This window comes from Tinamus guttatus, unplaced genomic scaffold (genome assembly GCF_059628265.1).
Source record: "Tinamus guttatus ecotype Peru unplaced genomic scaffold, ASM5962826v1 Tinamus_guttatus_pri_ptg001154l, whole genome shotgun sequence".
NCBI lineage: Eukaryota > Metazoa > Chordata > Aves > Tinamiformes > Tinamidae > Tinamus > Tinamus guttatus.
The window spans coordinates 16,367-41,088 of NW_028289688.1; the positions used below are offsets into that span (position 1 = coordinate 16,367).

The following is a 24,722-nucleotide window of genomic DNA, read 5'->3' on the forward strand; positions in this document are numbered from 1 at the left end:
CCCCGTGTCACATCTCCGAGCCACGTCCCGTGTCACGTCTCCAGTGTCCCCGTGTCACGTCTCCGCAGTGTCCCCGTGTCACGTCTCCATAGCATCCCCATGTCACATCGCCACAGTGTCCCCGTGTCGCGTCTCCACAGTGTCCCCGCGCTGTCCCTTGTCCCCGCGGGTGACAGCGGTGGCGGGAGGGAGGCAGGGCCACGGCACCGGGCGCAATAAATAAGGGCTTAAAAAAAAACAACAAAAAAACAAAAATGCCCCCCCAAAAAGGGGGAAAAAGGGAAAATCGGGGGAAAAATAAAACAAAAAATGACCCCGGCCGTTCCCGGTGCCGCGGGGCCACGTGGCCTGGGGACCGCGGGGACCGTGAGGTCCCATGGCCACGCGCCGAGGGGACCGCGGGACCCCGGGCCACAGGGCCACCAGCCCCAGGGCCACCGAGACCACGAGGCCACCAGTCCTGGGACCGCAGGGTCACGTGACCACAGGGCCAGGGGACCACAGGGCCACCAGGTCCGGGACCGCAGGGCCACGGGGCCCAGGGCCGCGCGGTCACAGCGCCGCGTCCCCGCGGCCACCGGGCCGGCCGGCGTCCTGGCCCCCGGGGCGCGGGGCTACCTGGTGAAGAAGGGCAGGTGGTGGCCCAGGACGCCGCTCGTGCGCGGGGACTCTGTGCGCGCCATGACGTCCTTGAACCACGAGGCCACGTCCACCTCGAGCGTCTCGTAGCGCTTGATGAAGGTGTGCTCCTGGGGACACGGGGACACGGCCGTGAGCGCGGGGAGACACCTGGGGACACTCAGGGACACACACGAGGACACGGCCGGGGGGGACACCTGACAGAAACGAGGACACAGGGGGACACAGAGAGGAGACGAGGAAATGGGATGGGAACATGGACACAGAGATAGGGACACAGCAGGGGGACACAGATGACATGGAAAGGAGGACACGGAGATGGGGACAGCAGCCTGAGGACAAGGACACGAGGTGACAGGGAGGCAGCCCGAAGCCCCACGTGCAAGTGTGTCCCATGTCCCCCACTGTGTCCCCATGCCCGCCCCGTGTCCCCATGCCCCCCCCGTGTCCCCATGCCCCCCCCCGTGTCCCCCCCCGTGTCCCCATGCCCCCACTCACCAGCAGCTTGTTGTACTTTGGTCTCTTGCGGTGGTCCTTGGTGAGGCTGCGGGGACACGAGTTGGCGTCGCGGGGGCGTCCCCGCTGTCCCCATGCAGGGTGTCCCCGCTGTCCCCGCTGTCCCCGTGCAGGGCGTCCCTGCTGTCCCCGCGTGTCCCCGCTGTCCCCGTGCAGGGCGTCCCCGCTGTCCCTGCTGTCCCCGCTGTCCCCGCGGCGCCACCCACCAGTCCTTGACGAAGGCCTGGAAGTCGGCGGAGAAGCCCATGGCCGGGGGCAGCCGCGGCGGCTCCTCCTGCAGCACCTTGGTGAGGACCTCGAAGTCCGTCTTGCAGTTCTGGTAGGGGAACTGCCCCGTGGCCAGCTCCACCTGCAGCGGGAACGGCGGGAACGGCGGGAACGGCGGGACACGGGGGGAATGTCAGGACACGGCGGGAACGGGGGGACATGGTGGGACACGGTGGGAATGTCGGGACATGGGGGGAATGTCAGGACACGTCGGGACATGGTGGGACACAGTGGGAACGGCGGGACACGGCAGGACGCCCCGCCATGTATCCCCATGTGTCCTGACGTGTGTCCCCACACATCCCAACACGTGTCCCCATGGCCCCACATGTCCTCACACACCTCCATGTGTCCCCACAGCCCCCACGTGTCCCCCCGTGTCCCCACACATCCCCATGCCCTCCACACGGCCCACGTGTCCCCACACGTCCCCATGTGTCCCACATGTCCCCATGCCCCCCCCACACATCCCCACGTGTCCCCACACGTCCCCATGTGTCCCACGTGTCCCCACATGCCCCATGTGTCCCCACGCGTCCCCACGCGCCCCTCACCAGCGAGATCCCCAGGCTCCAGACGTCCGCGCGGATGTCGTAGTCCGGCTTGGTGGGATCCGGCGGGTCGATGCGCTCGGGCTGCGGGGACACGAGGGGCCACGTGGCGGCACCGCGGGGACGGCGGCGGCACCGGGGGGGACGGGGGGGACGGGGACGCTCACGGCCATGTAGGCGGCGCAGCCGGCGCTCCGGGTCTTGGCCTTGGAGTCGACCAGGCGGCCGCTGATGCCGAAGTCGCAGAGCTTGATCTGGCCCCGCTCGTCCAGCAGGATGTTGGACGGCTTCACGTCGCGGTGGATCACGCCGTGCTTCTCCTTCAGGTAGAAGAGCGCCTTGACGATCTGCGGGACACGGGCGGGAATGGGCCGGAGCCGCCGGGAATCCCGAGAGCCCCCGGGACGGAGCGGAGGATCCCGGGAGGCCCCACGGGGATCCGGAGCCCCCGGGATGGAGCAGAGGATCCCGGGAGGCCCCACGGGGATCCGGAGACCCCGGGACGGAGCGGAGGATCCCGGGAAGCCCCACGGGGATCCGGAGCCCCCAGGATGGAGCAGAGGATCCCGGGAGGCCCCACGGGGATCTGGAGCCCCCGGGACGGAGCAGAGGATCCCGGGAGGCCCCACGGGGATCCGGAGCCCCCGGGACGGAGCGGAGGATCCTGGGAGGCCCCACGGGGATCTGGAGCCCCCAGGATGGAGCAGAGGATCCCGGGAGGCCCCACGGGGATCCGGAGCCCCCAGCGCCACGGGGATGGATCCTGGGAGCGCCTGGCCCCATGCAGACGCATCCCGGGAATCCCGGGGCCTGGCCGGTGGATGCAGGGAGCTCCCGGAGAGCCTCCGTTTCCATCCCGATGGATCCCAGGGGCTCCAGCCTGCTCCGGAGCTCCCGCATCCACACGGAGCCATCCCAGGAGCCCCCAGCAATCCCAGGCCTCTCCGCACGGATCCCGGGAGCGCCCGATCCGCTCCACAAAGGATCCCAAAGGCTCCAAGCGGCTCCGGATCCCGGGAGCCCACGACCCTCAGGCGGCTCCCGAGAATCCCCGGCGCCGCCCGGATGCATCCCGGGATTCCACTCACCGCCACCGTCATCTTGCCCAGGATGCGCTCGGGAATGGGGCCCTGGATCCGCTTCTTGAGCTTCTCGGCGCACGTGCCCATGAGCTCCATGGCGATGAAGACGTCGGTCTGCGGGAGCCTTCGTCAGCGCGCGCGGATGGGGAGGGGCAGGACGGGAGCAGGGAGGGAGGATCCGGGCCCGGGAAGCCGGCGGATCCAGGCTGGATCCCAGCAATGGGGCTGGGCGCGGGGCCGGATCCCATCGGGAGCGGGGCCGGATCCCACTGGGAGCGGGGCTGGATCCCATCGGGAGCAGGGACGGATCCCGGCCGCCATCCCGGGATCGTTTAGGGGTCGGATCCCAGCCCATGGGCCAGATCCCGGCACAGGGGCTGAGCTGGATCCAGGCACCGGAATTGGGGATCCCGGAGCTGGGGACACTGTGAGACCAGATCCCAACAGGAGGATCCGGGAGCGCCAAGGGGCCAGATCCTGCCGTGGGACAGGGCTGGATCCCAGCAGAGGGGCCGGATCCCATGGGGAGCGGGGCTGGATCCCGGGATCGTTTGGGGGCTGGATCCCAGCAGAGGGGCCCAATCCCATCAGGAGCGGGGCTGGATCCCGGCGGGAGCGCGTGGGGCCGCGGGGGGACATGGGGGGACGCGGGGGGTCACGGGGGGCCGCGTGGGGACGCGGGGGGCCGCGGCGCTCACGTTGGTGATGAAGGTGCCGAAGCACTGCACGATGTAGGGGCAGTCGTGGCTCTTGAGCACCACGTCCAGGTCCATGAGGATCCGCTTGTTCTCCTCCTTGTTCCCGGAGCGCCGCATTTGCTGCGGGAGCGGCGGAGGACGGAGCGTGCGGCGGGGGGACGCGCTGGGGACGCGGTGGGGACACGCGCGGGGACACGGCGCCCACCTTGACGGCGATGACGTGGCCGCTCTGGCGGAAGCGCATCCGCCAAACCTGCCCGCACGTCCCGCTGCCGATCTCGCCCAGGTTCTCCAGGTCGTTGATCTCCGCCTGGTAGCGCTGCGGGGACGGGGGACGGTGGGGGACGAGGGGGACATTGGGGGACACGTGGGGATGGGGGGGGCGCTGGGGGATACACGGGGACGGGGGGGACGCGCGGGGATGGGGGGGACACGTGAGGACATTGGGGGATGTGCGGGGACACTGGGGGACATGTGGGAACATTAGGGGACACGTGGGGATGGTGGGGACGCTGGGGGACGCACAGGGATGGGGGGACACTGGGGGACACTGGGGACACGCGGGAATGTGCAGGGACATTGGGGGACACTGGGAACACTGGGGGACATGTGGGGACAGTGGAGACGCACGGGGATGGTGGGGACATTGGGGGACATGCAGGGACATTATGGGACACATAGGGGACACTGGGGGTCATGTGAGGACATTGGGGACAAGCAGGGACATTGGGGGGGACACAGGAGGACACTGGGGGGACACATGGGGCCACACAGCGACATTGGGGACACTCAGGGACACTGGGGAATGTTGGGGACACTGGGGGACATTGGGGATACTGGGGACAGGGCAGGGACATTGGGGGCTGCTGGGGGCTGTGTGGGGCCGCTGGTGACACTGGGGACACGGCAGGGACATTGGGGACACTGGGGGACGTTGGTGGCACTGGGGACACGGCAGGGACACTGGGAGCCGCTGGTGGCCGCGTGGAGATGCTGGGGACACGGCAGGGACATTGGGGGCCGCGTGGGGACATTGGGGACACTGGGGGACGTTGGTGGCACTGGGGACACTTGGGGACACTGGGGACCCCGGTGGCCGCGCGGCGCTCGCTCACCTGGCCGCCCACGGTCAGGTACCCCGTCTGCTTCATGATCTCCTGCAGCTTCTGGTCGATCTCCATGCTGGGAACGGGACCGCTCAGCGCCCCGCACGGCAACAGGCTCCGCCCACCCGCGCGCCGCCCGCTCCCATTGGCTGCGAGCAGCAGCTGCCCGGCCAATGGGTGTGCGCGGATGTGCGGCCAATCGCGGACCAGGGTTTGCTGGCCAATGAGCAGCAAGGGGGCCTGGCTAATCGGCAGGTTGGTGGCCAATCGGAATGGGGGGCGGGAGGGTGGCAGCCACCTGGCCAATCAGCACGCACGTGTGCAAACACACGGGGACGAGGGACAACACAGCCTGGCCCCTCCCCCCGGACTGGCCAATCAGCACGTGGGAGTCCTGCACCACAGCCAATCAGAGCGCAGGATCACCCGGCCAATCAGCACAGAGGGTCACCCTGCACACCCAGCCAATCAGCATGAGGGTGACCCCACAGCCAGCCAATCAGCACTCACGCTCTCCTCCATGTGCAGCCAATCAGCGCTCACATTCTCCTCCCCACAGCCAATCGGCTGCCCAGGCGCTACCCAAGGGGCACGCAGGCTCCACAGCAGCCAATCAGCGCACGCGCTCTCCCCCCGCATGCAGCCAATCAGCACACGCGCTCTCCTCCTCATAGCCAATCAGCGCACGCGCTCTCTCCCCAGCACGCAGCCAATCAGCGCACGCGCTCTCCCCACATGCAGCCAATCAGCGCTCTGCCCTGCGCGCAGCCAATCAGCGCACGCGCTCTCCCCCCGCAGCCAATCAGCGCACGCGCTCTCCCCACATGCAGCCAATCAGCGCTCTCCCCCGCACGCAGCCAATCAGCACACGCGCTCTCCCCCCGCAGCCAATCAGCGCTCTCCCCCGCACGCAGCCAATCAGCGCACGCGCTCTCCTCCCCGCAGCCAATCAGCGCACGCGCTCTCCTCCTCGCAGCCAATCAGCGCACGCGCTCTCCCCCCGCAGCCAATCAGCGCACGCGCTCTCCCCACATGCAGCCAATCAGCGCACACACTCTCCCCCGCACGCAGCCAATCAGCGCACACACTCTCCTCCCCACACGCAGCCAATCAGCGCACGCGCTCTCCCCACATGCAGCCAATCAGCGCTCTCCCCCGCACGCAGCCAATCCGCGCACGCGCTCTCCCCCCGCAGCCAATCAGCACACGCGCTCTCCTCCTCGTCGCCAATCAGCGCACGCGCTCTCCCCCCGCACGCAGCCAATCAGCGCACGCGCTCTCCCCCCGCACGCAGCCAATCAGCACACGCGCTCTCCCCCCGCACGCAGCCAATCAGCGCTCTCCTCCCCGCACGCAGCCAATCAGCGCACGCGCTCTCCCCCCGCACGCAGCCAATCAGCGCACGCGCTCTCCCCCCGCACGCAGCCAATCAGCACACGCGCTCTCCCCCCGCACGCAGCCAATCAGCGCACGCGCTCTCCCCCCGCAGCCAATCAGCGCACGCGCTCTCCCCCCGCAGCCAATCAGCACACGCGCTCTCCCCCGCACGCAGCCAATCAGCGCACGCGCTGTCCCCCCGCATGCAGCCAATCAGCGCTGTCCCCCGCGCGCAGCCAGCGGGCGCTCACCTCTCCATGCTGCGGTGCGCGAGCGCGGGCGGCGGCGGCAGCCCCAACATGTGGCGGGGCCGCGCGGGGGGCGGCGGCGGCGGGGGGGGCCCCGGTGTCCGGGGGGGCCGCGCTGACCGGGCGGCCGCCGCCGTCGGGGACCAGCGGGAGCTGCAGAGCTGGGGGCGGGAGGGGGCGTCAGGGGGGACGGGGACGGGGACGGCGACCGCGGGGACGGGGACGGTGACATCAACCGCAGGGACGGTGACGTCGACCGCGGGGGACGCGCCGCGTCGGGGCCCCATGCACCGCCCCGGGCCACGGCGTCCTGCGCCCTGTGCTGAGCACGCTGCAAAAACGCTGCATTGGGGCCCAAAACGCCGCGTGGAGGCCTCAAAACGCCGTGTTTGGGCCCAAAACGCCGTGTGGAGGCCCCAAAAACACTGTGTGGAGGCCCCAAAATGCCGCGCCGGGGGCCAAAAATGCCACGCCGGAGCCCCAAAACACTGTGTTTGGCCCCAAAAACGCTGTACCAGGCCCCAAAACGCTGCGTCCGGGCCCCAAAACGCTGCGTCCGGGCCCCAAAAATGCTGTATTTGGCCCTGAAAACGCTGTGCCAGGCCCGAAAACGCCACACTGGGGCCCCAAAAACGCTGCAGTGGAGCCCCAAAACGCTGTGTTTGGCCCCAAAAACACCACGCCAGGCCCCAAAACGCTGCATCTGGGTCCCAAAACCCTGCAGCAGTGGCCAAAAACACCGCGTCAGGGCCCCAAGTGCCGTGTGAGGCCCCAAAAACGCCGTGTCCGGCCCCAAAACGCCGCCCCCCCCCATGCCAGGTCGCCCCCCCCATGCTGAGTCGCCCCCGCGGGTGCTGAGTCGCCCCATGCAGCCCGGGCGCCGCCACCATGCGACGGGCAGCGGGAAACGGGGAAAAGCGGGAAAAGCGGGAAAAGGCGGAGCGGGATGGGGGGGGGGCACATCTGGGTGGGGGGGGGCACATCTGGGGGGTAAAACAGCCGGGGGGGCGTTAAAAGCGGCCGGGGGGGTGAGTGGGAGCGACGCGGGGGTCGTGGCGGTACCTGCTCGCTGGGACGGAGCGGGAGCGGGGCTTAGAGTGATGACAATAACTGGAGCGGGACAAGGCCGGGAACACGGGAAGGGGGCGGAAAGGGCGGAGGGGGGACGGGAACGGCGACGAGGACGGGGAAAACAACAACAACCAAAAAAAAGGGGAAAAAGAAGAGAATGAAATGAACCACACCATAAATCGCAACGGAAACAAACCCAGGCGGCGATGGGAAAACGACCAAACGGGGGAAATAAAATGATGGGAATAAAAAGGGAAATGGAGGAAGGCGGGAACTAAAAGGAGGGCGAAAAGCAAAATTGAAGGGAAATCCCATGGGGGGAGAACGGGGAGCTGGGGGGGCCGGGAAAGCGACTGGCTCCGGGTGGGAAAAAGCGGCTCTGCCCCCCAAAGTGCCCTAAAAAGCGGCGGTTTGGGAGGTCCCTAAAAGTCTTTCCCGAGGAAATAAGTGATTCCTGGAGTTTGGAAAACTGCTGGAGCTGAAGCCCCCTCGGGAAGGCAGCGGTGGAAAACGGGCTGTGCTCGAGACCCCAAAAACCAGGAATTCGGTCCCCAGACCTTGGGCACGTCCCCAAATCCATCGCTGCTCCCGAAGGGGGGGAAGAAAAGTCCCAAAACCAGCAAAAAGCAGCGCCCCCTCCTCCAAAAACTGCCACTTCCCAGGTCCCGAAAACCCAACGGAGCGCGGAAAAGCGGCGGGAAAAGGGGATTTCTCCCCAGAACGCGGCCGAGCCGCCGCTTCCCAACGCGGGAAGAGGCCCCGGAGCCGCGTCCTGCCGGGGGGGCCACGGGGGCCCAGGCGTCCGGGTCAAGGTCACCCGGGCGCCCCCAGCGCCGTCTCGGCCGCCCCTGCCCCAAATCCCCCGCGTTTGTCCCCAAAATCTCCCCGTCTCCCCCTCCCCGTTTGCCCCATGTCCCTGTTTGAGCCAATTCCGCCTCGACTGGCCCCAAACCTGCCCCGTTGGTGTCCCCCCCGCACTCCTGTATCCCTCAGTTGTCCCCAAACTGCCTGAACCGTCCCCAAAACTGTCCCATTCCTCCCCCCACCATTTACTCTATTTTATGCCAACTGTCCCCAAACTGCCCCGTTTGCTCCATCCTCTTTTGGCTGTCCCCAAATTGTCTCAACTGTCCCCAGATTTCCTCCTCTACCCCTCCTGTTTGCTCCAGGACTTCTCAGTTGTCCCCAAAACACCCAAATCTCCCCGTTTGCCCTCAAACCTCCCCTTTTACCCCAAATTCCCCCCACTTGCCCCCAAAGTGCCTCAAGTGCCCCCAAAGCCCTAAAACAACCTCAGCTCCCCCCATTTCCCCCCAAAAAGCCCCCCGTGTCCCCAAACAGACCCTCAACTGCCCCCCATGTCCCCAGAGAGGCCCCAAATTCCCTGATTTCCCCCCAATACGGCCCCCAAACCCCTCAGGCAGTCCCCAACTGCCCCCCCACCCCACAAAATTCCCCTAAATACCCCCAATTCCTCCAACACGACCCCCAAATACCCCCAATCAGCCTCGACAGCCCCCCATTCCCCTCTATAGTGCCCCAATACCACCCAAAACGCCCCCATACTCCCAATATTCCCCCAAATTCCCCTCAATACCATCTCAGTTACCCCCATACTCCCCAATATGGCCCCAATTCCTCTCAATACTGCCCCAAATACCCCCCTATCGCTCCACATTGCCCCAAACAGCCCTCTACACTGCCCCAGGCACCCCCTTACCCCTCTTACTGCCCCAAATAGAGCCTCAGCTGCCCCCAGGCCCTCAACACCACCCCAAATACCCCCCTACTCCTCAATGCTCCTCAAGTACCACCGCAACTGCCCCCTCACACCCCTGTACTGCTCCCAATGCCCCTCGATACAACCGCAGCTACCCCCATACGCCCACATACTGCCCCATACCCCCCATACTGCCCCCATACCCCCCATACTGCCCCAAACACCACCCCAATTACCCCACAATACCCCACAAATACCCCTCCATGCCCCAACTGCCCCCATACTCCCCAATATTGCCCCATACCCCGCAATATCGCCTCATATCCCCCAATATCGTCCCGTACCCCCCAATATGGCCCCGTTCCCCCCAATATGGCCCCACGTCCCCCCATATCGCCCCGTACCCCCCAGTATCGCCCCGTACCCCCCAGTATCGCCCCGTACCCCCCAATACGGCCCCCTCTCCCCCCGGCCCTCCCGCCGCCGCGGCCGCCGCTCGCCCCCCGCGCTCCGCCGCCCGCCCCGCTCCGCCCCGCCGCGCCGTACTGGGCCGCGCGCGGGCCGGGCTCATCTCGAGGTTGAGGTCGATCCTCCTGCGGGCCTCGCGGTTCTCCTGCTTGAGCTTCGCCTCGAGGCGGGACAGCTTCTGCTCCAGCGAGGACGCCGCCATCTTCGCGCGGAGCCAGCGCCGCCGCCGCGCAGACCGACACAAACAGCGCAGCGCGCACGCGCGGCCTGGCCCCGCCGGGCCACCGTCCGCAGCGCGCGCGCGCGCCGCCTTTCTGGCCGCCGCCGGCCACCGTCTGCCGCGTCGCGGGCCTCTGCGGGATGGCGGCCTCGGCGGCGCCGGCGCGCATGCGCGGCTGCCCTCCCCCACGCGCTCTGGCGCCCCCGTGTGCGGTGGCGGCTGCGCAGCAGCGGGCGGGGGCTCCGCGCATGCGCACGCGAGCCAGGACCCCCCCATGAACCCTCAATGGCCCCAAATACAGGAGTCCCCCCCAAATAGACCTCCCAAAAGTAAAGACCCCCAAAACAAAACAAAAAAAAAATCAAACCAAAAAACCCCCAAAACGAAAGGACCCCCCAAACCAAAGGACCCCCCCCAAACCCTCTAGGGTATTTGGAGGGATTAAGAGGTCAGAAAGAGGCTGGGAACCCTTTGCGGGGGGCAGGGAGGGGACCCAGGCGTCCGGGGGAGCAGAACCGCCCCCCCTCCCCAAACCCCCAAACCCCCCAGCGGGATCATTCCTGCAGTTTTTTTTTTTAATTTTCCTTTTTTTAATTTTATTTAAAAAACCCCCAAACAAGCCAGGCCCAGGGGACACAGAGATTGGGGTGGGGGGCGAAAAATGGGTGTGGGGGGGGGGTGGGCACAGACACCCCCATGAGAACAGGAAGGGCCGGGGGGGGCACAGGCTGGGGCAGCTTCAGACACGACTCTCCGGGCAGCGCCCCCCCCACCCCCTCCCCAAAAAACATCCGGTCCCACCCCAAAAATCCCCCCCAAAAAAATAAAACCCCGAGCAAAAGGGGCCGGGCGGCCGGCGGCGCCGCGGGCAGTGTCCGCTCAGCCGAGGAAGGCCTCGGCGCCCTCCTCCTCCTCGAAGTGGCTGCGCTGCAGCAGCTTCACGTGGTGCTCGTAGATCTTGAGCGCGGGGCCCAGGCGGATGGAGAGCCCCGTGAGCACGTCCGCCCGCTGCATGAGCAGCAGCGACTTGCCGTCGATCTCCTGGGGGGACGGCCGCGTTGGGGACACGGGGGGACGGCGGGGATGGTGGGGACACGGGATGGGGACACGGGAGGACAGGGGTTGGGGACACGGGCTGGGGACACGATGGGGACGGCGGGGATGTTGGGGACACGGGATGGGGACACGGGCTGGGGACACGGTGGGGACGGCAGGGATGTTGGGGATGCAGGGGATATGGGCTGGGGACACAGGGGGACAGGGGTTGGGGACACATGGGGACACGGGCTGGGGACACGGTGGGGACAACGGGAATGTTGGGGACACGGGATGGGGACACGGGATGGGGACACGGTGGGGACAGCAGGGATGTTGGGGACACGGGGGGACAGGGGTTGGGGACATGGTGGGGATAGTGGGGATGTTGGGAGACACGGGTTGGGGACACGGAGCGACAGGGGTTGGGGACACAGGGGGACACAGGCTGGGAACCCGGTGGGGACAACGGGGATGTTGGGGACACGGGATGGGGACACGGGTTGGGGACGCAGCAGGGACGGGGGATGGCGGGGATGGTGGGGACACGGGGGGGGACAGTGGCCACATTGGGGACACGAGGGGACACGGGCTGGGGACATGGCGGGGGGACAGTGGGGATGTTGGGAGACACGGGTTGGGGACACGGAGGGACAGGGGTTGGGGACACGGGGGGACACGGGCTGGGAACCCAGTGGGGACAACGGGGATGTTGGGGACACAGGGGGATACAGGCTGGGGACATGGGGGGGATGGTGGCCACATTGGGGACACGAGGGGACACAAGCTGGTGACATGATGGGGACAGCGGGGATTTTGGGGGCACGGGGGGATGGGTTGGGGACATGGCATGGAAAGGGGTTGGGGACACAGGGGGACAAGGGCTGGGGGACTCGGGGGGATGGCGGGGATGTTGGGGACACGTGTTGGGGACATGGGGGGGACAGGGGTTGGGGTCACGGGGGGGATGGCAGCTGCAATGGGGATGCAGGGGGACACAGGTTGGGGACACGGGGCTTTGTCACACTGGAAGGGTGGGGTGGAGGAAAGAGTGGGGGGCAGCAGCCTAGAGGGGACATTGCATGGGGACAAGGGACATCCACTGGGATAGGGGGCAGCACATAAGGACAGGGGACACCCTAGCGGGGACCTTGCATGGGGACAAGGGACATCCATTGGGATGGGGGACACCCTAGAGGGGACAATCCACAAGGACAGGGGACGCCAGCTGGACAAGGGCCACCTGTGAAGACAGGACTGGGGACACTGCTCATGGACGGCCACCAGGGGCCACCTCAGCACAAGGGACAACCCGGGAGCAGCTGGTGACAGGGAGGGGACAGCCATGGGAGAAGGGGAACGGATGGGAACAGCCAGGGGGACAGCAGGTGGGGACAGGAAGCTGCTCTGGGGACAGCCGGGGTGGCCGGGGTCTGCCTTGGGGACAGCAGGGGACACACCTGCTCCTCGAAGGCCGTGGCCTGCTCCGGGAATCCGGCTTCCGTGAAATAGTCGACCACGTCCCGGACCGTCCACTCCACGGGATCGGCCGCCTTCTCCTTCTTGGTGGCCCTGGTGACACGGGGACACCGGTCACACTGGGTGGCAGGAGGGACACGGACGGACAGGGGGACGCAGAGACGCAGGGTTGCGCCATGGGGACAGGGCCACGGCGTCCCTGGGGACAGGGCCACCAAACTGGCGGGGATGACACAGGGGTCACACAAGGGGGCAGAAGGGGCCGTTGTGTCCTGGCTGTCGAGGGGTTGGGGACACCGGGGGGACACGGGAGGGGTGGGGACACGTGGGGACACGTGGGGACACGTGGGGACACCCCCCACACTCACGTGCAGCTGAAGGGGGCCCCGTCGGCGGCCTGGAGCCCCGGCCGGCCTGGGGACAGCGGCACCGAGGGCTCCGCGCCCGCCAGCGCTGGGGACACTGCGGGGACGGGGACGGGGACGGGGGGGGTCAGCGCATGGCGACCCCCCCCCAGCTGCCCCCCAGGACCCCCCGCACCCCAAGAGCCCCCCCCCATAGCAGCCCCCCCCATGGGTGTCCCCAGCGCCCCCAGAGCAGCCCCCTCCCCCCAAGGTACCACCCCCAAGTGCCCCCCCAGATCCCCCCCATTGAAGCCCCTCCCCCATGGCACAGCCCCCCCCCCCAAGAACATCCTCCCCCCCCCCCCCACGGCTCCTCCCCCGTGCCCCCCCCCCGAGCAGCCCCTTCCCCTCCTGACCCCGCCCCCCCGGACGCCTGGGCCCCATGGGGGGCTCCCCCCGGTGCGGCCCCCCCGGCCCCACCTCCCGAAGGCTCCGTCCAGGTTGGGGCAGGCGCCGGGGGGCGGCGGGGGCGGCCGGAGGGGCTCGGGCGAGCGGCGCCCCGGGGCGGGGGGGGTGGCGGCCGGGGGGGGCCCCCCCCCCGCCCCGGCACTCGCCGTTGAGCGCCCGCGGGGGGGGCGGCGGCGCCGCGGCCCCCCCGTCGTCCGAGGAGGCCTCGGAGGCCGTTCCGTCCTCGTCGTCGTCCTCGTCCTCCTCCTCCTCATCCTCCTCCTCCTCCTCGTCCTCCTTGGCGCCGCCGCCGCTCTTGGGGGGCTGGTAACGGGGGGCATTAACGGGGGGGGGCCCCGGTGTCACCCCCCCCCCCATATCCCCTGCGGATCCCCCAGGACAGCCCCCCCAAACGCCGGGATGCTCCAGGTCCGGGCTGTCCTGCCCCCCCCCATTGTAAAGTGACCCCCCCCCCCGACAGCTCCATTTCTCCTCACGCCCCGCCCCCCCGGTGACACCCGGGTCCCCTCATGACCCCCCCCTGGTGACACCCGGGTCCCCTCATGACCCCCCCCCCGGTGACACCCGGGTCCCCTCGGTGACTCCTCCCCCCCAAGGGTCTCCTCAGGGATCCCCCTCCCCAGCTCCCCCTCCCCTCACGGACCCCCCCGGGGAACCTCCTCAGGGAACCCCCCCGGCGACCCCCCTCCCCCTCCCCAGACCCCGCCCCCCGGCGGCCGCTGTCCCCTCCCGCCCCCCCCCAGGGGTCTCTCCAGGAATCCCCCTCCCCAGCGACCCCCTCCCCTCCGGGTCACCCCCCCCCCCCCCCCGGATCCCCTCACGGACCCCCCCCCCCCCGGTGTCTTCCCTCTTCCCTTCCCGGATCCCCCCGGTGTCTTTCCCGGTTCCCCCCCTGGATCGTCCCGGTGTCTCCGCCTTTCCCCCCCCCCTCCCGCCCCGATCCCTCTCACGGATCCCCCCGGTGTCTTCCCCGTTTCCCCCCTCCCGGCTCGGTCCCCCCGGTCCCCCTCCCGGATCCCCCCGGTGTGTTCCCCGTTCCCCCCGTCACGGACCCCCCCCGTGTCCCCCTCGTTTCCCCCCCCCGGTGTCTCCCCCGTTCCCCCCCCCCCGGTGTCTCCCTCGTTCCCCCCCCCGCGGTGTCTCCCCCGTTGCCCCCGTCACGCCCCCCCCCCCCCGCGGTATCCCCCCTCGCCCCCCCCCCCCCGGTGTCCCCCCCGTCACAGCCCCCCCCCCCCCCCGTTCCCCCCCCCTCCCCGCTCACCTTCCGCGCCCTGGCGGCGGCGCCGGCCCCGCGGCCGCGCTCGGCGCGGGCCATGGCGATGGTGGCGAGGCGGGTGCGCTCGAGCCGCCCCCCCGCGCCGCTCCCGCCGCCGCCGCCGCCGCCGCCGCCGGGCAGCGCCGAGCCCTGCAGGCGGCCGCGCGTGAGGCGCCCGTCGCCGCCCACGTAGCGCGCGGCCTCGCGGAGGCTCACGGGGGGCTCGGCGGCGGCGGCGCGGCGGGCGGCGGGCGGCGGCGGCGCGGCGGGGCGGCGCGGCGGCTGCACGCGGGCCGCGTTGCGGTACGAGATGCTGCCCTTGTAGCTGACGCGCAGCACCGCGCGCTGCTGGATGAGCTTCTCGAGCTCGGCGCGCGTGCGCTCGGGCTCCGGGCCGTGCCGCCGCCGCACCATGCGGCAGATGCGCTCCAGGTCCGGGCGCGCCTTGCGCGAGCGCAGCGAGTCGATCGTGTCCAGGATCCACTCCTGGTAGCGCGGAGCCTCCGGGCCCGCGGGCGGCGGCGGCGGCGGCGGCCCGGCCATGGCGGGCCGTGATGCCCCCCACCCCCCCCGCCCGCCCCGACCGCCGCCGCCGCCGCCGCCGCCCGCCCCACCGCCAACCCCCTCGCGCTTCCCCCGCCCTCGCCGGCCGCCGCCTTAAGGAGGAGCCGCCGCCGCCGCCGCCGCCGTTAAGGTGGCGCCGCCGCCCCCCCCCGCCCACCCCCCGCGCGCTGCCGCCGCCGCCGCCGCCCAGTCCCGCCGCTCCGGCGCTCCCCGCGCGCGCGGCACCGGGGCGGGGCGGGGCCGCCCGCCGCCGCGCGGCCCCGCCCCTCCCGCCGCGCGGCCACGCCCACCGCGCGAAACACGCCCGCCGCCGGCAAACCGCGCCCGCCGGATACGCCCCGCCCACCGGGGAAACCGCGCCCCGCTGCTAAGCCACGCCCGCCCGCGCCCCCGCGAGGCTCCGCCCACGCGCCGCCAAGCCACGCCCGCCGCGTCACGCCCCCGCCACTAAGCCACGCCCGCCGCGCCGCGGAGCTCCGCCCACGCGCTCGGGCCGGACAAGCCCCGCCCCTCGTGAGAAGCCACGCCCCTCGTCGAAACCACACCCCTTGGTGCGAGGCACAGCCCACCCCTCCTCGAATCCCCGCCCACATCAATCTAGCCACGCCCACACGTGCTCCCCCCTCCTTTTCCGCCCCTCCCCACCGCGTTCCTCGGCTCCCATTTTTGCCCCCCTCCCTCTTCCAGGCCCCCCCCTCCCCTCCCCTTTCCCTTTGGGGGGGGCGGGTTTTTAAACAAAACTTTATTGGATTCGTCTCAAATAAGTTTACAACGAAGCAGGGGGGGGGGGACCCTCCCCCCAGGCTGGAGGCCACCACCCCCCCAGACCTGACCCCCCCCCCCAGGGTCCCCAGCACCCCCCAACTCATAAGGGACCCCCAAGGAGGGAGGGGCCCGATCCTGCCCCCTCCCATTAAAAAATCTCCATGATCGCATCGCACCCCCTCCCTCCCCGGGACACCCCCTCCTCACTTCAATTTGGGCTTAAAACCGAAAAAATCAGTTAAAATTGGGGGGGGGGGGTAGGGGAGGGTTGGACCCTGCGCCCTCCCCATTAAAAACTGGGGCTTGACCCAAATAAAAGGGGGGGGGGGGTTCCCCCTGCTGTCCCCCCAGTAAATCCCCAAAGGGGGGAGGGGCAAGTCCTCAATTACCCCGGGGGGGGGTCGGGGGGCAAAAATCTACACCCTTAAATACCCGGGGGGGGGCGGGGCAAACCCTCCTCCTTAATAACGAGGGAGGGGGCAAAAATTTCCCCCTAGGGAAATACCCCCTACCCTACCCCTGGGGGGGGGCAATCCCCCTCACCCCCAAAGAGGGCAAATCCGCCCCCCTTTTTACCCCAAGGAGGGGGAAAATTACCCTCTTTTAACCCGGGGGGGGGAAATTCCCACCCTTAATTACCAGGATGGGGGGGCAAATCACCCCCCTTCTCTCCAGGAGGGGGCAAATCTCCCCTCCTCCTTTTCCCGGGGTGGGGGGAATCACCCTATCCTTTAACTTAACAGTGGGGGGGGGGCAAATTATTACCCGGGGGGAGGGGCAAATACCCCCCACTAGGTGTGATGAGTTTGGAGGGGGCTTAGAGCTGCCCTCTGCAATGGGGCTTTGCAGGGAATTTGCACCCTGTTCCCAAGGAATTTGCTGCCCCCCCCACAGGTTTTTTTTGCCCCTTTCCGGGGTTTTTGCCCCCCCCTTTTTTTTTGCCCCCCCCCGGGTGTTTTTGGCCCCTCCCCGGGTGTTTTTGCCCCTAGAAGTCGGCGAACTCCTTGGCGCACTTGTCGGTGAGCGACACGCGGATCTCCTCCTCCTCGTACTCGTCGAAGTTGCTCGTGTCCCCGGGGCCTTTGCACTTGGGGACAAAGGGGGCCTCCACCTGCGGGGGGGGGCACAGGACGCCTGGGACCCCGGGTGACACCCCCCCTCGTCCCCAAATCCCCACCCCGAGCTATGGGAGATGGTGGGAGACACCGGAGGCCACTTGGGATCCTGGAGGAGACCCCGGAGCCCTCCCAGGACCCCTCCAGATCCCCCCAAGGACCTCCTGGCACCCCCCAACCCCAGAAGACCCCCCAGATCCCGGCCGGAACCCCCAGGACCTCCCAAGCCTCCTCTCAGGACCCCCAGACTCCTGCTGGGACCCCCAGGACCCCTTCAGGATCCCCCCCAGACCGTGGGACCCTTCCTGAGAACCCCAAAAACCCTCCAAGTCCCCTGTCTGGATGCCCAGGAGCCCTGTCAGGATCCCCAGAGCCTCCTGGGACCTCCCATGACCCCCAGACACCTCCTGGGACCCCCAGACCCTGCTGGGACCCCCAGACCCTTCTTGGGACCTCCCATGACCCCCAGACACCTCCCATGACCCCCAGACACCTCCTGGGACCTCCCATGACCCCCAGACACCTCCTGGGACCCCCAGACCCTTCTTGGAACCTCCCATGACACCCAGATACCTCCTGGGACCCCCAGACACCTCCTAGGACCTCCCATGACCCCCAGACCCTGCTGGGACCCCCAGACCCTCCTGGGACCCCCAGACCCTGCTGGGACCCCCATGCAGCCGGGACCGCGCCGGGCTCCTCCGTCCGCGCACCTTGCGCTGGTAGATGGCGATCCAGTCGGTGGTGGAGAACCACTTGTGGCCCTTGATGTCGGCGACGCCGTTGCGGAGGTTCCCGAAGCGCTTGGTGAGGTCCACCTGGAGCAGGTTGCGCAGCAGGTCCTTGAGGTCCGAGCTGAAGTGGGAGGGGAACCGCACCTGGGGGCGCGGGGTGAGCCGGACGCCTGGGCCCCGCTGAGCCGGACGCCTGGGCCCCGCGCCCTCCTCCTCCTCCTCCCCCGGCCCCGGCCCCTTCCCGCTCCTCCCGCTCCTCCCATTCCTTCCCCCAGTCCTCCCGGTCCTCCTCCACCCCCATCTCAGTCCCTTTCCCAGTCCCTCTCCGGTATTCCCAGTCCCTTCCCAATCCTCCATCCCTTTCCCAGTCCCTCTCCTGGTATTCCCAGTCCCTTCCCAATCCTCCATCCCTTTCCCAGAACCTCTCCCGGTATTCCCAGCCCCTTCCCAGGCCTCCCTCCCTGTCCCCTCCCCTCAGCCCTGTTCCCAGCCTCTCTCCTCGTCCTCCCAGCCCTTTTCCCAATTTCCCTCCATCCCTTTTCCCAATTTCCCCCCATCCCTCCCCGGCATCGCCCCCCCCAACCTGGGCCGCACAATCCCCCACCTACCGCATTACCCCTAATACCACCCCACCACCAATCGCTACCGTAATACACCTAGTAAAGCACCCGCCCAACAGGCGTACAGCACCGTGCACACCCGCGCGCCCCGTCACCCCCCCACGTTGTCCCCATGTCCCCGGGGGTGACACCGCTCCAATACCTTCCCCGAAACGATCTTCTCGTAGATCTGGATGGGCTGGTCGGCGAAGAAGGGCGGGTAGCCGGCCGCCATCTCGTAGATGAGGACGCCCAGGGCCCACCAGTCCACGGCCTTGTTGTACCCCTGGGGGACGGGGACACGGCGGGGGGGTCATCGGGGACACCGCGGGGGTCACTGGGGACGGGGACACGCTGAGACCCCCCCTCACTTTGCTGAGGATGATTTCGGGCGCCAGGTACTCAGGGGTCCCGCACAGCGTCCAGGTCCGGCCCTTGACCCGCTTGGCGAAGCCAAAATCTGTCACCTGGGGAGGGGGGACAGGGAAAGTGAGGGGGGGCTCGGGGCAAGCGGGGGGGACAGGGGACAAGGTATGAGGGGGGCAGAGGGGGGTGCGGAGGGGCAGTTTGGGGAGGATTTGGGGCAGTCAGGGGAGGTTTGGGGGGTATATGGGTATCTGGGGGTGCTGGGGGTCTGAGGGGGTATTTGGGGGTGCCGGGTGGGTATTTGGCGGTGCCAGGGGGCCTGGGGGGTGTCTGGGGTGTCCGCGGGTCGGGGTACCTCGATGTAGCCCTGCTGGTCGATGAGCAGGTTCTCGGGTTTGAGGTCGCGGTAGATGAGGTCCAGCGCGTGCAGGTACTCGAAGGTCAGCACGATTTGGGCCGCGTAGAAGCGCGCGTGGGGCTCGCTGGGGGCAGCGGGGCTGAGCGGAGACCCCAGGGCCCCCCTCGCCCAGGACCCCCCGGGGCTCATTGGGGACAACCCCGAGGCTCCTCCGCAGCCCCCAGGGATTCTCCTGGACCCCCAGAGACCCCAGGACCCCCCCAGGGACCCCCTGGACCCTCTTGGGACCCCCCCAGAACCCAGGAACCCCCCAGGGATCCCCTGGACCCTTTTGGGACCCCCCCAGAACCCAGGAACCCCCCAGGGATCCCCTGGATCCTCTTGGGACCTCCCCCAGATCCCCAGGAACCCCCCAGGGATCCCCTGGACCCTCTTGGGACCCCCCCCCAGACCCCCAGGAACCCCCCCCAGGCCCCAAGGACCCTCCTGGGACCCCCCCCCAGACCCCAGGGACCTCCAGGACTCTCTTGGGGACCTTCCCGAAGCCCCCGAGACCCCCACGGACCCCCCGAGACCCCCAACCACCCCCAGCCCCTGCGAACCCCCCCCCCGAGACCCCCCCGAGCCTCCCCAGATCCTCCCGTTCCTCCTGTGTCCCTGGGGGATCCCTGTCACCCTCATCGCGTCCCTGCGTGCCCAAGGTGGTGGCACCTCCGGGCACCCTGGGGACCCCCCAGCCCCTCCCCGGGAGCCGGGGGGGCCCAGGCGTCCGGCTCACCTGAAGCGGCCGATGCGGCGCAGGTGGGAGAACATCTCCCCCCCCGGGATGTACTCCATGACCATGTACAGGTTGGAGTTGTCCTGCCGGGGCACGGTCCCCTCAGCCGGGGGACAGCTGGGGGGACGGGGACGTCCCGGGGACCTGGGGGATGCTCTGGGGACACTGGGGAACACCCCAGGGATGTGCCAGGGGGGACACCCTGGGGACATCTCAGGGACGTCCCGGGGAGGATGCGGGACACCTTGGTGGCACCCTAGGGACATGCTGAGGGTAGGGGACACCCTGGGGACATCCTTGGGATGAGGGGGAATAGCTCAAGATAGAGGGGACATCTGGGGACACCCTGGAGGTGACAGGAGACAGTTTTTTGGGGAGGGGGTGACAGGGGATGCCCAGGGACACCCTTGGGGTGAAGAGTGACACCCTGAGGCCTCGAGGACAGCCCCAAGGTGCCACCTTGAGCACACAGGGACCCCCCCAAGGACACAGGGGACATCCCAAAGGCAGCGCAGGGAGCACCCGGGGGACAACAGCGACACTGGGGGCGGCAGGGGACACGCGTGTCACCGGGGAGGGGACGGCCCCACCTTGAAGGAGTACTCGAGGCGCACGAGGAAGGGGAAGGTGACGGCCTGCAGGATGCGCTTCTCGTTGAGCGTGTGCTCGATCTGCTTGAGCTTCACCACCTGCGCGGGGACCACGGCAGGGACCGCGTCAGGGACCGCGTCGGGGACCGCGTCAGGGAGCCCGGAGCCCCCAAACCCGGCCAAGGACCCCAAAACGCACCAAGGACCCCAAATACCCAGCCAAGGACCCCAAATACCCAGCCAAGGACCCCAAAACGCACCAAGGTCCCCCAAATACCCAGCCAAGGACCCCTCCAACTCCCAAACCGCAGCAGGGACCGCCGAATCCCCCCAAAAGATCCCAAGGACCCCCCAAAACTCCCAGATCCCCACCAGGGACCCCAAAACCAAAACAAACCCCCATCGGGGACCCCCAAATCCCACCCAAATACCTGAATAAGGGCCTCCCAACCCCCTCAGACCCCTTCTGGGATCCCCAATTTCCACCCAAACCCATCCAGGGACCCAAATCCCCCCCAAACCTGTCCAGGGATCCCCCAAATCCCCAGGTCCCCGTCAGGGACCCCCCCCCAGGGTCCCCTCCAACCCCTATGTGGAGGTGACACCCCTGTCCCCACAACCAACGTGCCAGAGACACTGAAGACATCAGTGCCACCCCCCCGATGTCTCTGTGCATTGGGGACATTGGGGACACTTGGGTCTCCCCACAACCCCACGTGCTGGGGACACAGATGTCGCCCCACACCTCACGTGTCACACTGGGGACATCCGTGTCCCCGTCCCCCCCAGACCCTACATGGGGACACCGAGGTCCCTCCAAGCGCCCCTGTGTGCTGGGGACACCAGCGTCCCCCCGGTCCCCGCGGGGGGACACCGAGCCCGAACCCGTGGGCGCTGGGGACGTCCCCGTCACCTTCTGCTTATCGAGGATCTTCATGGCGTAGTGGTGGCCCGAGTCCTTGTGGCGCACGAGCATGACGCGCCCGAAGGAGCCCGTCCCCAGCGTGCGGATGCGCTCGAACTGCTCCAGGCTGGCCGTGTTCTGGGGGGACCCCGACGGTGACACCGACACCCCGGGCACTGTCCCCAGGCCTCCCTCCCCATGGACACCAAAGGGGACATGGGCACCCCAGGGACCTCCTGGGCACCCCAGGGACGTCTTGGGCACCCCAGGGACATTTTGGGCACCCCAGGGACATCTTGGGCACCCCAAGATTCCACCCACCCTTGGTGACACCAGACTTGTCCTGGGTACCCCAGATCCCCCCTTGGGGACACCAGCCATGGAGGGGACACAGACCTCCCCCCCAGGACCCCAGATACCCCCCAAGGGACCCCAGGAGGGGACAGGGGACTCTTAGAGGGGACAGGGGCCTCCCCGACCCCCCAGGAGGGGACAGGTGACAGGGGATGACAGGGTGACGATACCTGGGCCGGATTCTCCCATTTTTTCAGGAAATCTTCCTTGGCCCTGGCCAAAAACTCCTTCACTGTTGGGGGGGGACACAAGGGGACATGGGGGGAGTCAGGTTTAGGACCCCCCCAAAGGACTCCCAGAGGGGCCCAGGCGTCCGGGGTTGCTGCCCCCGCCCCCCTCCTCAGCCCCCCCCCAATCACCCCCTCTCTATGGGGAAGGGGGGGGCACAGAGGGCAGAGGACACACGTGCCCCCCCACGGGGGCCCAGGCGTCCGGGCGCCCCCCTCCCCTCACCGTCCTCCATGCCAGGGGCCCAGGCGGCCGGGAGGAGGCGGCCGCAGGACGATGACCCCAGGGGGGGGACAGACTTTGTCCCGGGGGGCCGGGACAGGGGCGGTGCCAGAGGGGACAGGACACAGGGCCACCCCCCGTATGGACCAACGTGACCCAGTATAGACCATTATAGACCAGGATGGGCCGTTAAATGGGGCCTCGTATTCCCCAGCATGGCCCCGTATAGAACAACATGTCCCAAAGTAATTGATTTATGGACCAATATAGACCATTATGGACCAGTATGGCCCCATATAGAACAACATGCCCCAAAGTAACTGACTATAGACCAGTATAGACCCTTATGGACCAGTATGGCCCCGTATAGAACAACATGCCCCAAAGTGATCGATTATGGACCAGTATGGACCAGCATGGACCAATATGGCCCTGCACAGAACAACATGCCCCAAAGTAATTGATTATGGTCCAGTATAGACCATTACGGACCAGCATGGCCCCGTATAGAACAACACGCCCCAAAGTAATTGATTATGGATCAGTATAGACCATTACAGACCAGTATGGCCCCATATAGAACAACATGCCCCAAAGTAATTGACTATGGACCAGTATAGACCATTACAGACCAGTATGACCCCGTATAGAACAACATGCCCCAAAGTGATCGATTATGGACCAATATGGACCAGTATGGACCAATACAGCCCCATATAGACCAGTATAAGCCCCGTCACCTTGAATGGCCCCATCCGGGCGGTGGGGGGGACAGGGACAATGGGCGATGTGGCCATGGGGACGTGACACCAAAACAGTGTCCCCAGCGGCCACCAGTGTCCCCAGCCCCCCCCCGATCTGTGTCCCCAGTTAATAGGGGACCCGGTGCCCCCTCCCTCCGGGGACACCCGGTGGCACCTGCCGGGCCCCGCCCCTTTTCCTGAAGCCCCGCCCCGCCCCCGCGGCAACCCCAACAAGCCCCGCCCCATCTCCATAGCAACCTCCCGCGTGCCCGCCCCTTCGCCCCCATCCTGTCCCCATGGCGACGCCCCCGTTCCCGCGCCCCCAAGCCCCGCCCCCGCGGCAACCCCCGACACGCCCCGCCCCTTGCGCCAGGCCCCGCCCCTTGCGCCAGGCCCCGCCCCCGCGGACCCCCTCCTACCCCGGAGGGAGCTGCCCCGGGGTCCCCCTCGCGCCTGGGCCCCCCCAGTCCGGGCTCTGCTGCTCCCGGCCCGGTTCGGCCCGGGACCCCCCCGGTTCACCCGAGCTCAGCCTCATTCCCAACCCCCATCCCGGTTCCCCCTGCTCCGGCCCCGGCCCCCCTTGTCACTAGTCGAGGTCCCCACATCTCGGTTCCCCCGGACCCAGTTCCCCCCCAGTCCCGGTTCCCCCGGGCCCAGCTCGGCCCGGTTCCCCCGGACCCCTTTGCTGCTGGCCTAGGGCCCCTCGACCCGGTTCCATCGGAGCCGGTCCCCCCCGTCCTGGTTCCCCAGCGTCGGCTTCCCCCGGACCCCATTCCCGCCGCCCTAGGTCCCCTCCATCCCGTTCCACCAGGTCCGGGTCTCGTCCCAGCTCAGTCTCCCCCCAGTCCCGGTTCCACTGGGTCCAGTGCCCCCACGCCGGGCCCGCTTCGGTTCGGTTCCACCGGGCTCCCATCCCCCGGTTCCCGCAAACACGGCTCCCCTTCAGTGCCGGTTCCCCCGGGCCCGGCATCCCCGGGTCCGGCTCTGCTCGGATCCCCCGGGATCCGCTTCCCCGCGATGCAGCTCGGTTCGGTACCGCCGCGCTCCCATCCCCCGGGCCTCCAGCCAGGCCCGGCTCCGCCGCGCCCGGTCCCAGTCCCCCCGTTAGCGCGGCCCGGTCCCGCTCGGTCCCGGTGCCCGAGGCCGCCGCTCACCGCTCTCCAGCTCGCCGCCCTTCTTGGCCGCGGCCGCGTTGCCCATGTCGGGCCCGGCTCGGCTCGGCTCGGCTCGGCCCGGCCGCCCCGCTCCCCGGCGGCCCGCCCCGGCCCGCCCCCCGCCGCCCATTGGCCCCGCCGCGCCGCCGCCGCCGCCCCATTGGCCGTCCGCGCCGCTCCGCGACCGCCCCGCCGCCGCCATTGGCCCCGGTGGCCGCCGCCGCGACACCGCCCATTGGTTGTCGCAAACGTCCCTTCAGCGCTCGGCCCGCCCCCGCCCGCCGCTCATTGGCTGCGGCGCGTCAAAAATAGAACCCGGGAGGGTGGGGGCAGAGGAGCGCCCGCGGAAGGGCGGGGCGTCGGCACGGAGGGGCGGGGTCTAGCTGAATTGGAGGCGGAGCCAGCGTAGATTGACAGTGCGAGGGGCGGGGTTTGCAGAGCGGTGAGGCACGCCCCGCCCCCGCGCGCCCGCCGCTCCTCCTCCCCCACCAATCGGCAGGTGCTTCTAGGTGGCCAATGAGGAGGAAGGAAGGGAGGCGGCCGTCCAATGGGAAGAGCGAGGAGGCGGGGCGAGCAGCGGGCCGGGGTGCGGTGCGGCCGGGCCCCGCTCCCCGCGCATGCGCGTGCCCGGTCTTGCACGCGCGGCCCTTGCACGCCCGCGAGGAGCGGTCCTTGCACGCCCGCCCTTGCACAAACACCCACCG

General features: G+C 68.7%; 3 protein-coding genes across 4 annotated transcripts; all 3 read right to left on the reverse strand.

Moving 5' to 3' along the window:
• Nucleotides 1-601: 601 nt before the first annotated feature.
• LOC148590687 (dual specificity mitogen-activated protein kinase kinase 7-like) lies at nt 602-9,967 on the reverse strand. The gene is given in 13 exon segments (XM_088538747.1): nt 602-749; nt 1,138-1,183; nt 1,362-1,504; nt 1,977-2,057; nt 2,141-2,320; nt 3,062-3,169; nt 3,754-3,873; nt 3,959-4,072; nt 4,869-4,935; nt 6,488-6,606; nt 6,608-6,645; nt 7,547-7,594; nt 9,822-9,967. Coding segments are annotated over 13 exon segments (1,323 nt in total). The 5' UTR covers nt 9,946-9,967; the 3' UTR covers nt 602-614.
• An 866-nt stretch (nt 9,968-10,833) lies between these two features.
• LOC148590688 (sterile alpha motif domain-containing protein 1-like) lies at nt 10,834-15,095 on the reverse strand. The gene is made up of 5 exons (XM_088538746.1): nt 14,551-15,095; nt 13,356-13,592; nt 12,846-12,994; nt 12,459-12,570; nt 10,834-11,004 (listed from the first exon to the last, which is right to left on the reverse strand). The coding sequence occupies exons 1-5, from the start codon at nt 15,085-15,087 to the stop codon at nt 10,843-10,845; spliced, it is 1,197 nt and encodes a 398-aa protein (XP_088394872.1). The 5' UTR covers nt 15,088-15,095; the 3' UTR covers nt 10,834-10,842.
• Nucleotides 15,096-16,813: 1,718 nt separating this feature from the next.
• LOC148590689 (cAMP-dependent protein kinase catalytic subunit alpha) lies at nt 16,814-24,119 on the reverse strand. Of its 2 annotated transcripts, none has more exons than XM_088538750.1 (10): nt 24,019-24,119; nt 21,842-21,903; nt 21,327-21,455; nt 20,414-20,512; nt 19,824-19,906; nt 19,043-19,169; nt 18,693-18,788; nt 18,485-18,607; nt 17,702-17,806; nt 16,814-16,984 (listed from the first exon to the last, which is right to left on the reverse strand). In XM_088538750.1, exons 1-10 carry the CDS (start codon nt 24,062-24,064, stop codon nt 16,859-16,861), a joined length of 996 nt encoding a protein of 331 aa, XP_088394876.1. In that variant the 5' UTR covers nt 24,065-24,119; the 3' UTR covers nt 16,814-16,858. The 2 variants fall into 2 exon arrangements, with proteins under 2 accessions (XP_088394876.1, XP_088394875.1); XM_088538749.1 differs by having other exon boundaries at nt 17,702-17,866.
• Nucleotides 24,120-24,722: the final 603 nt, after the last annotated feature.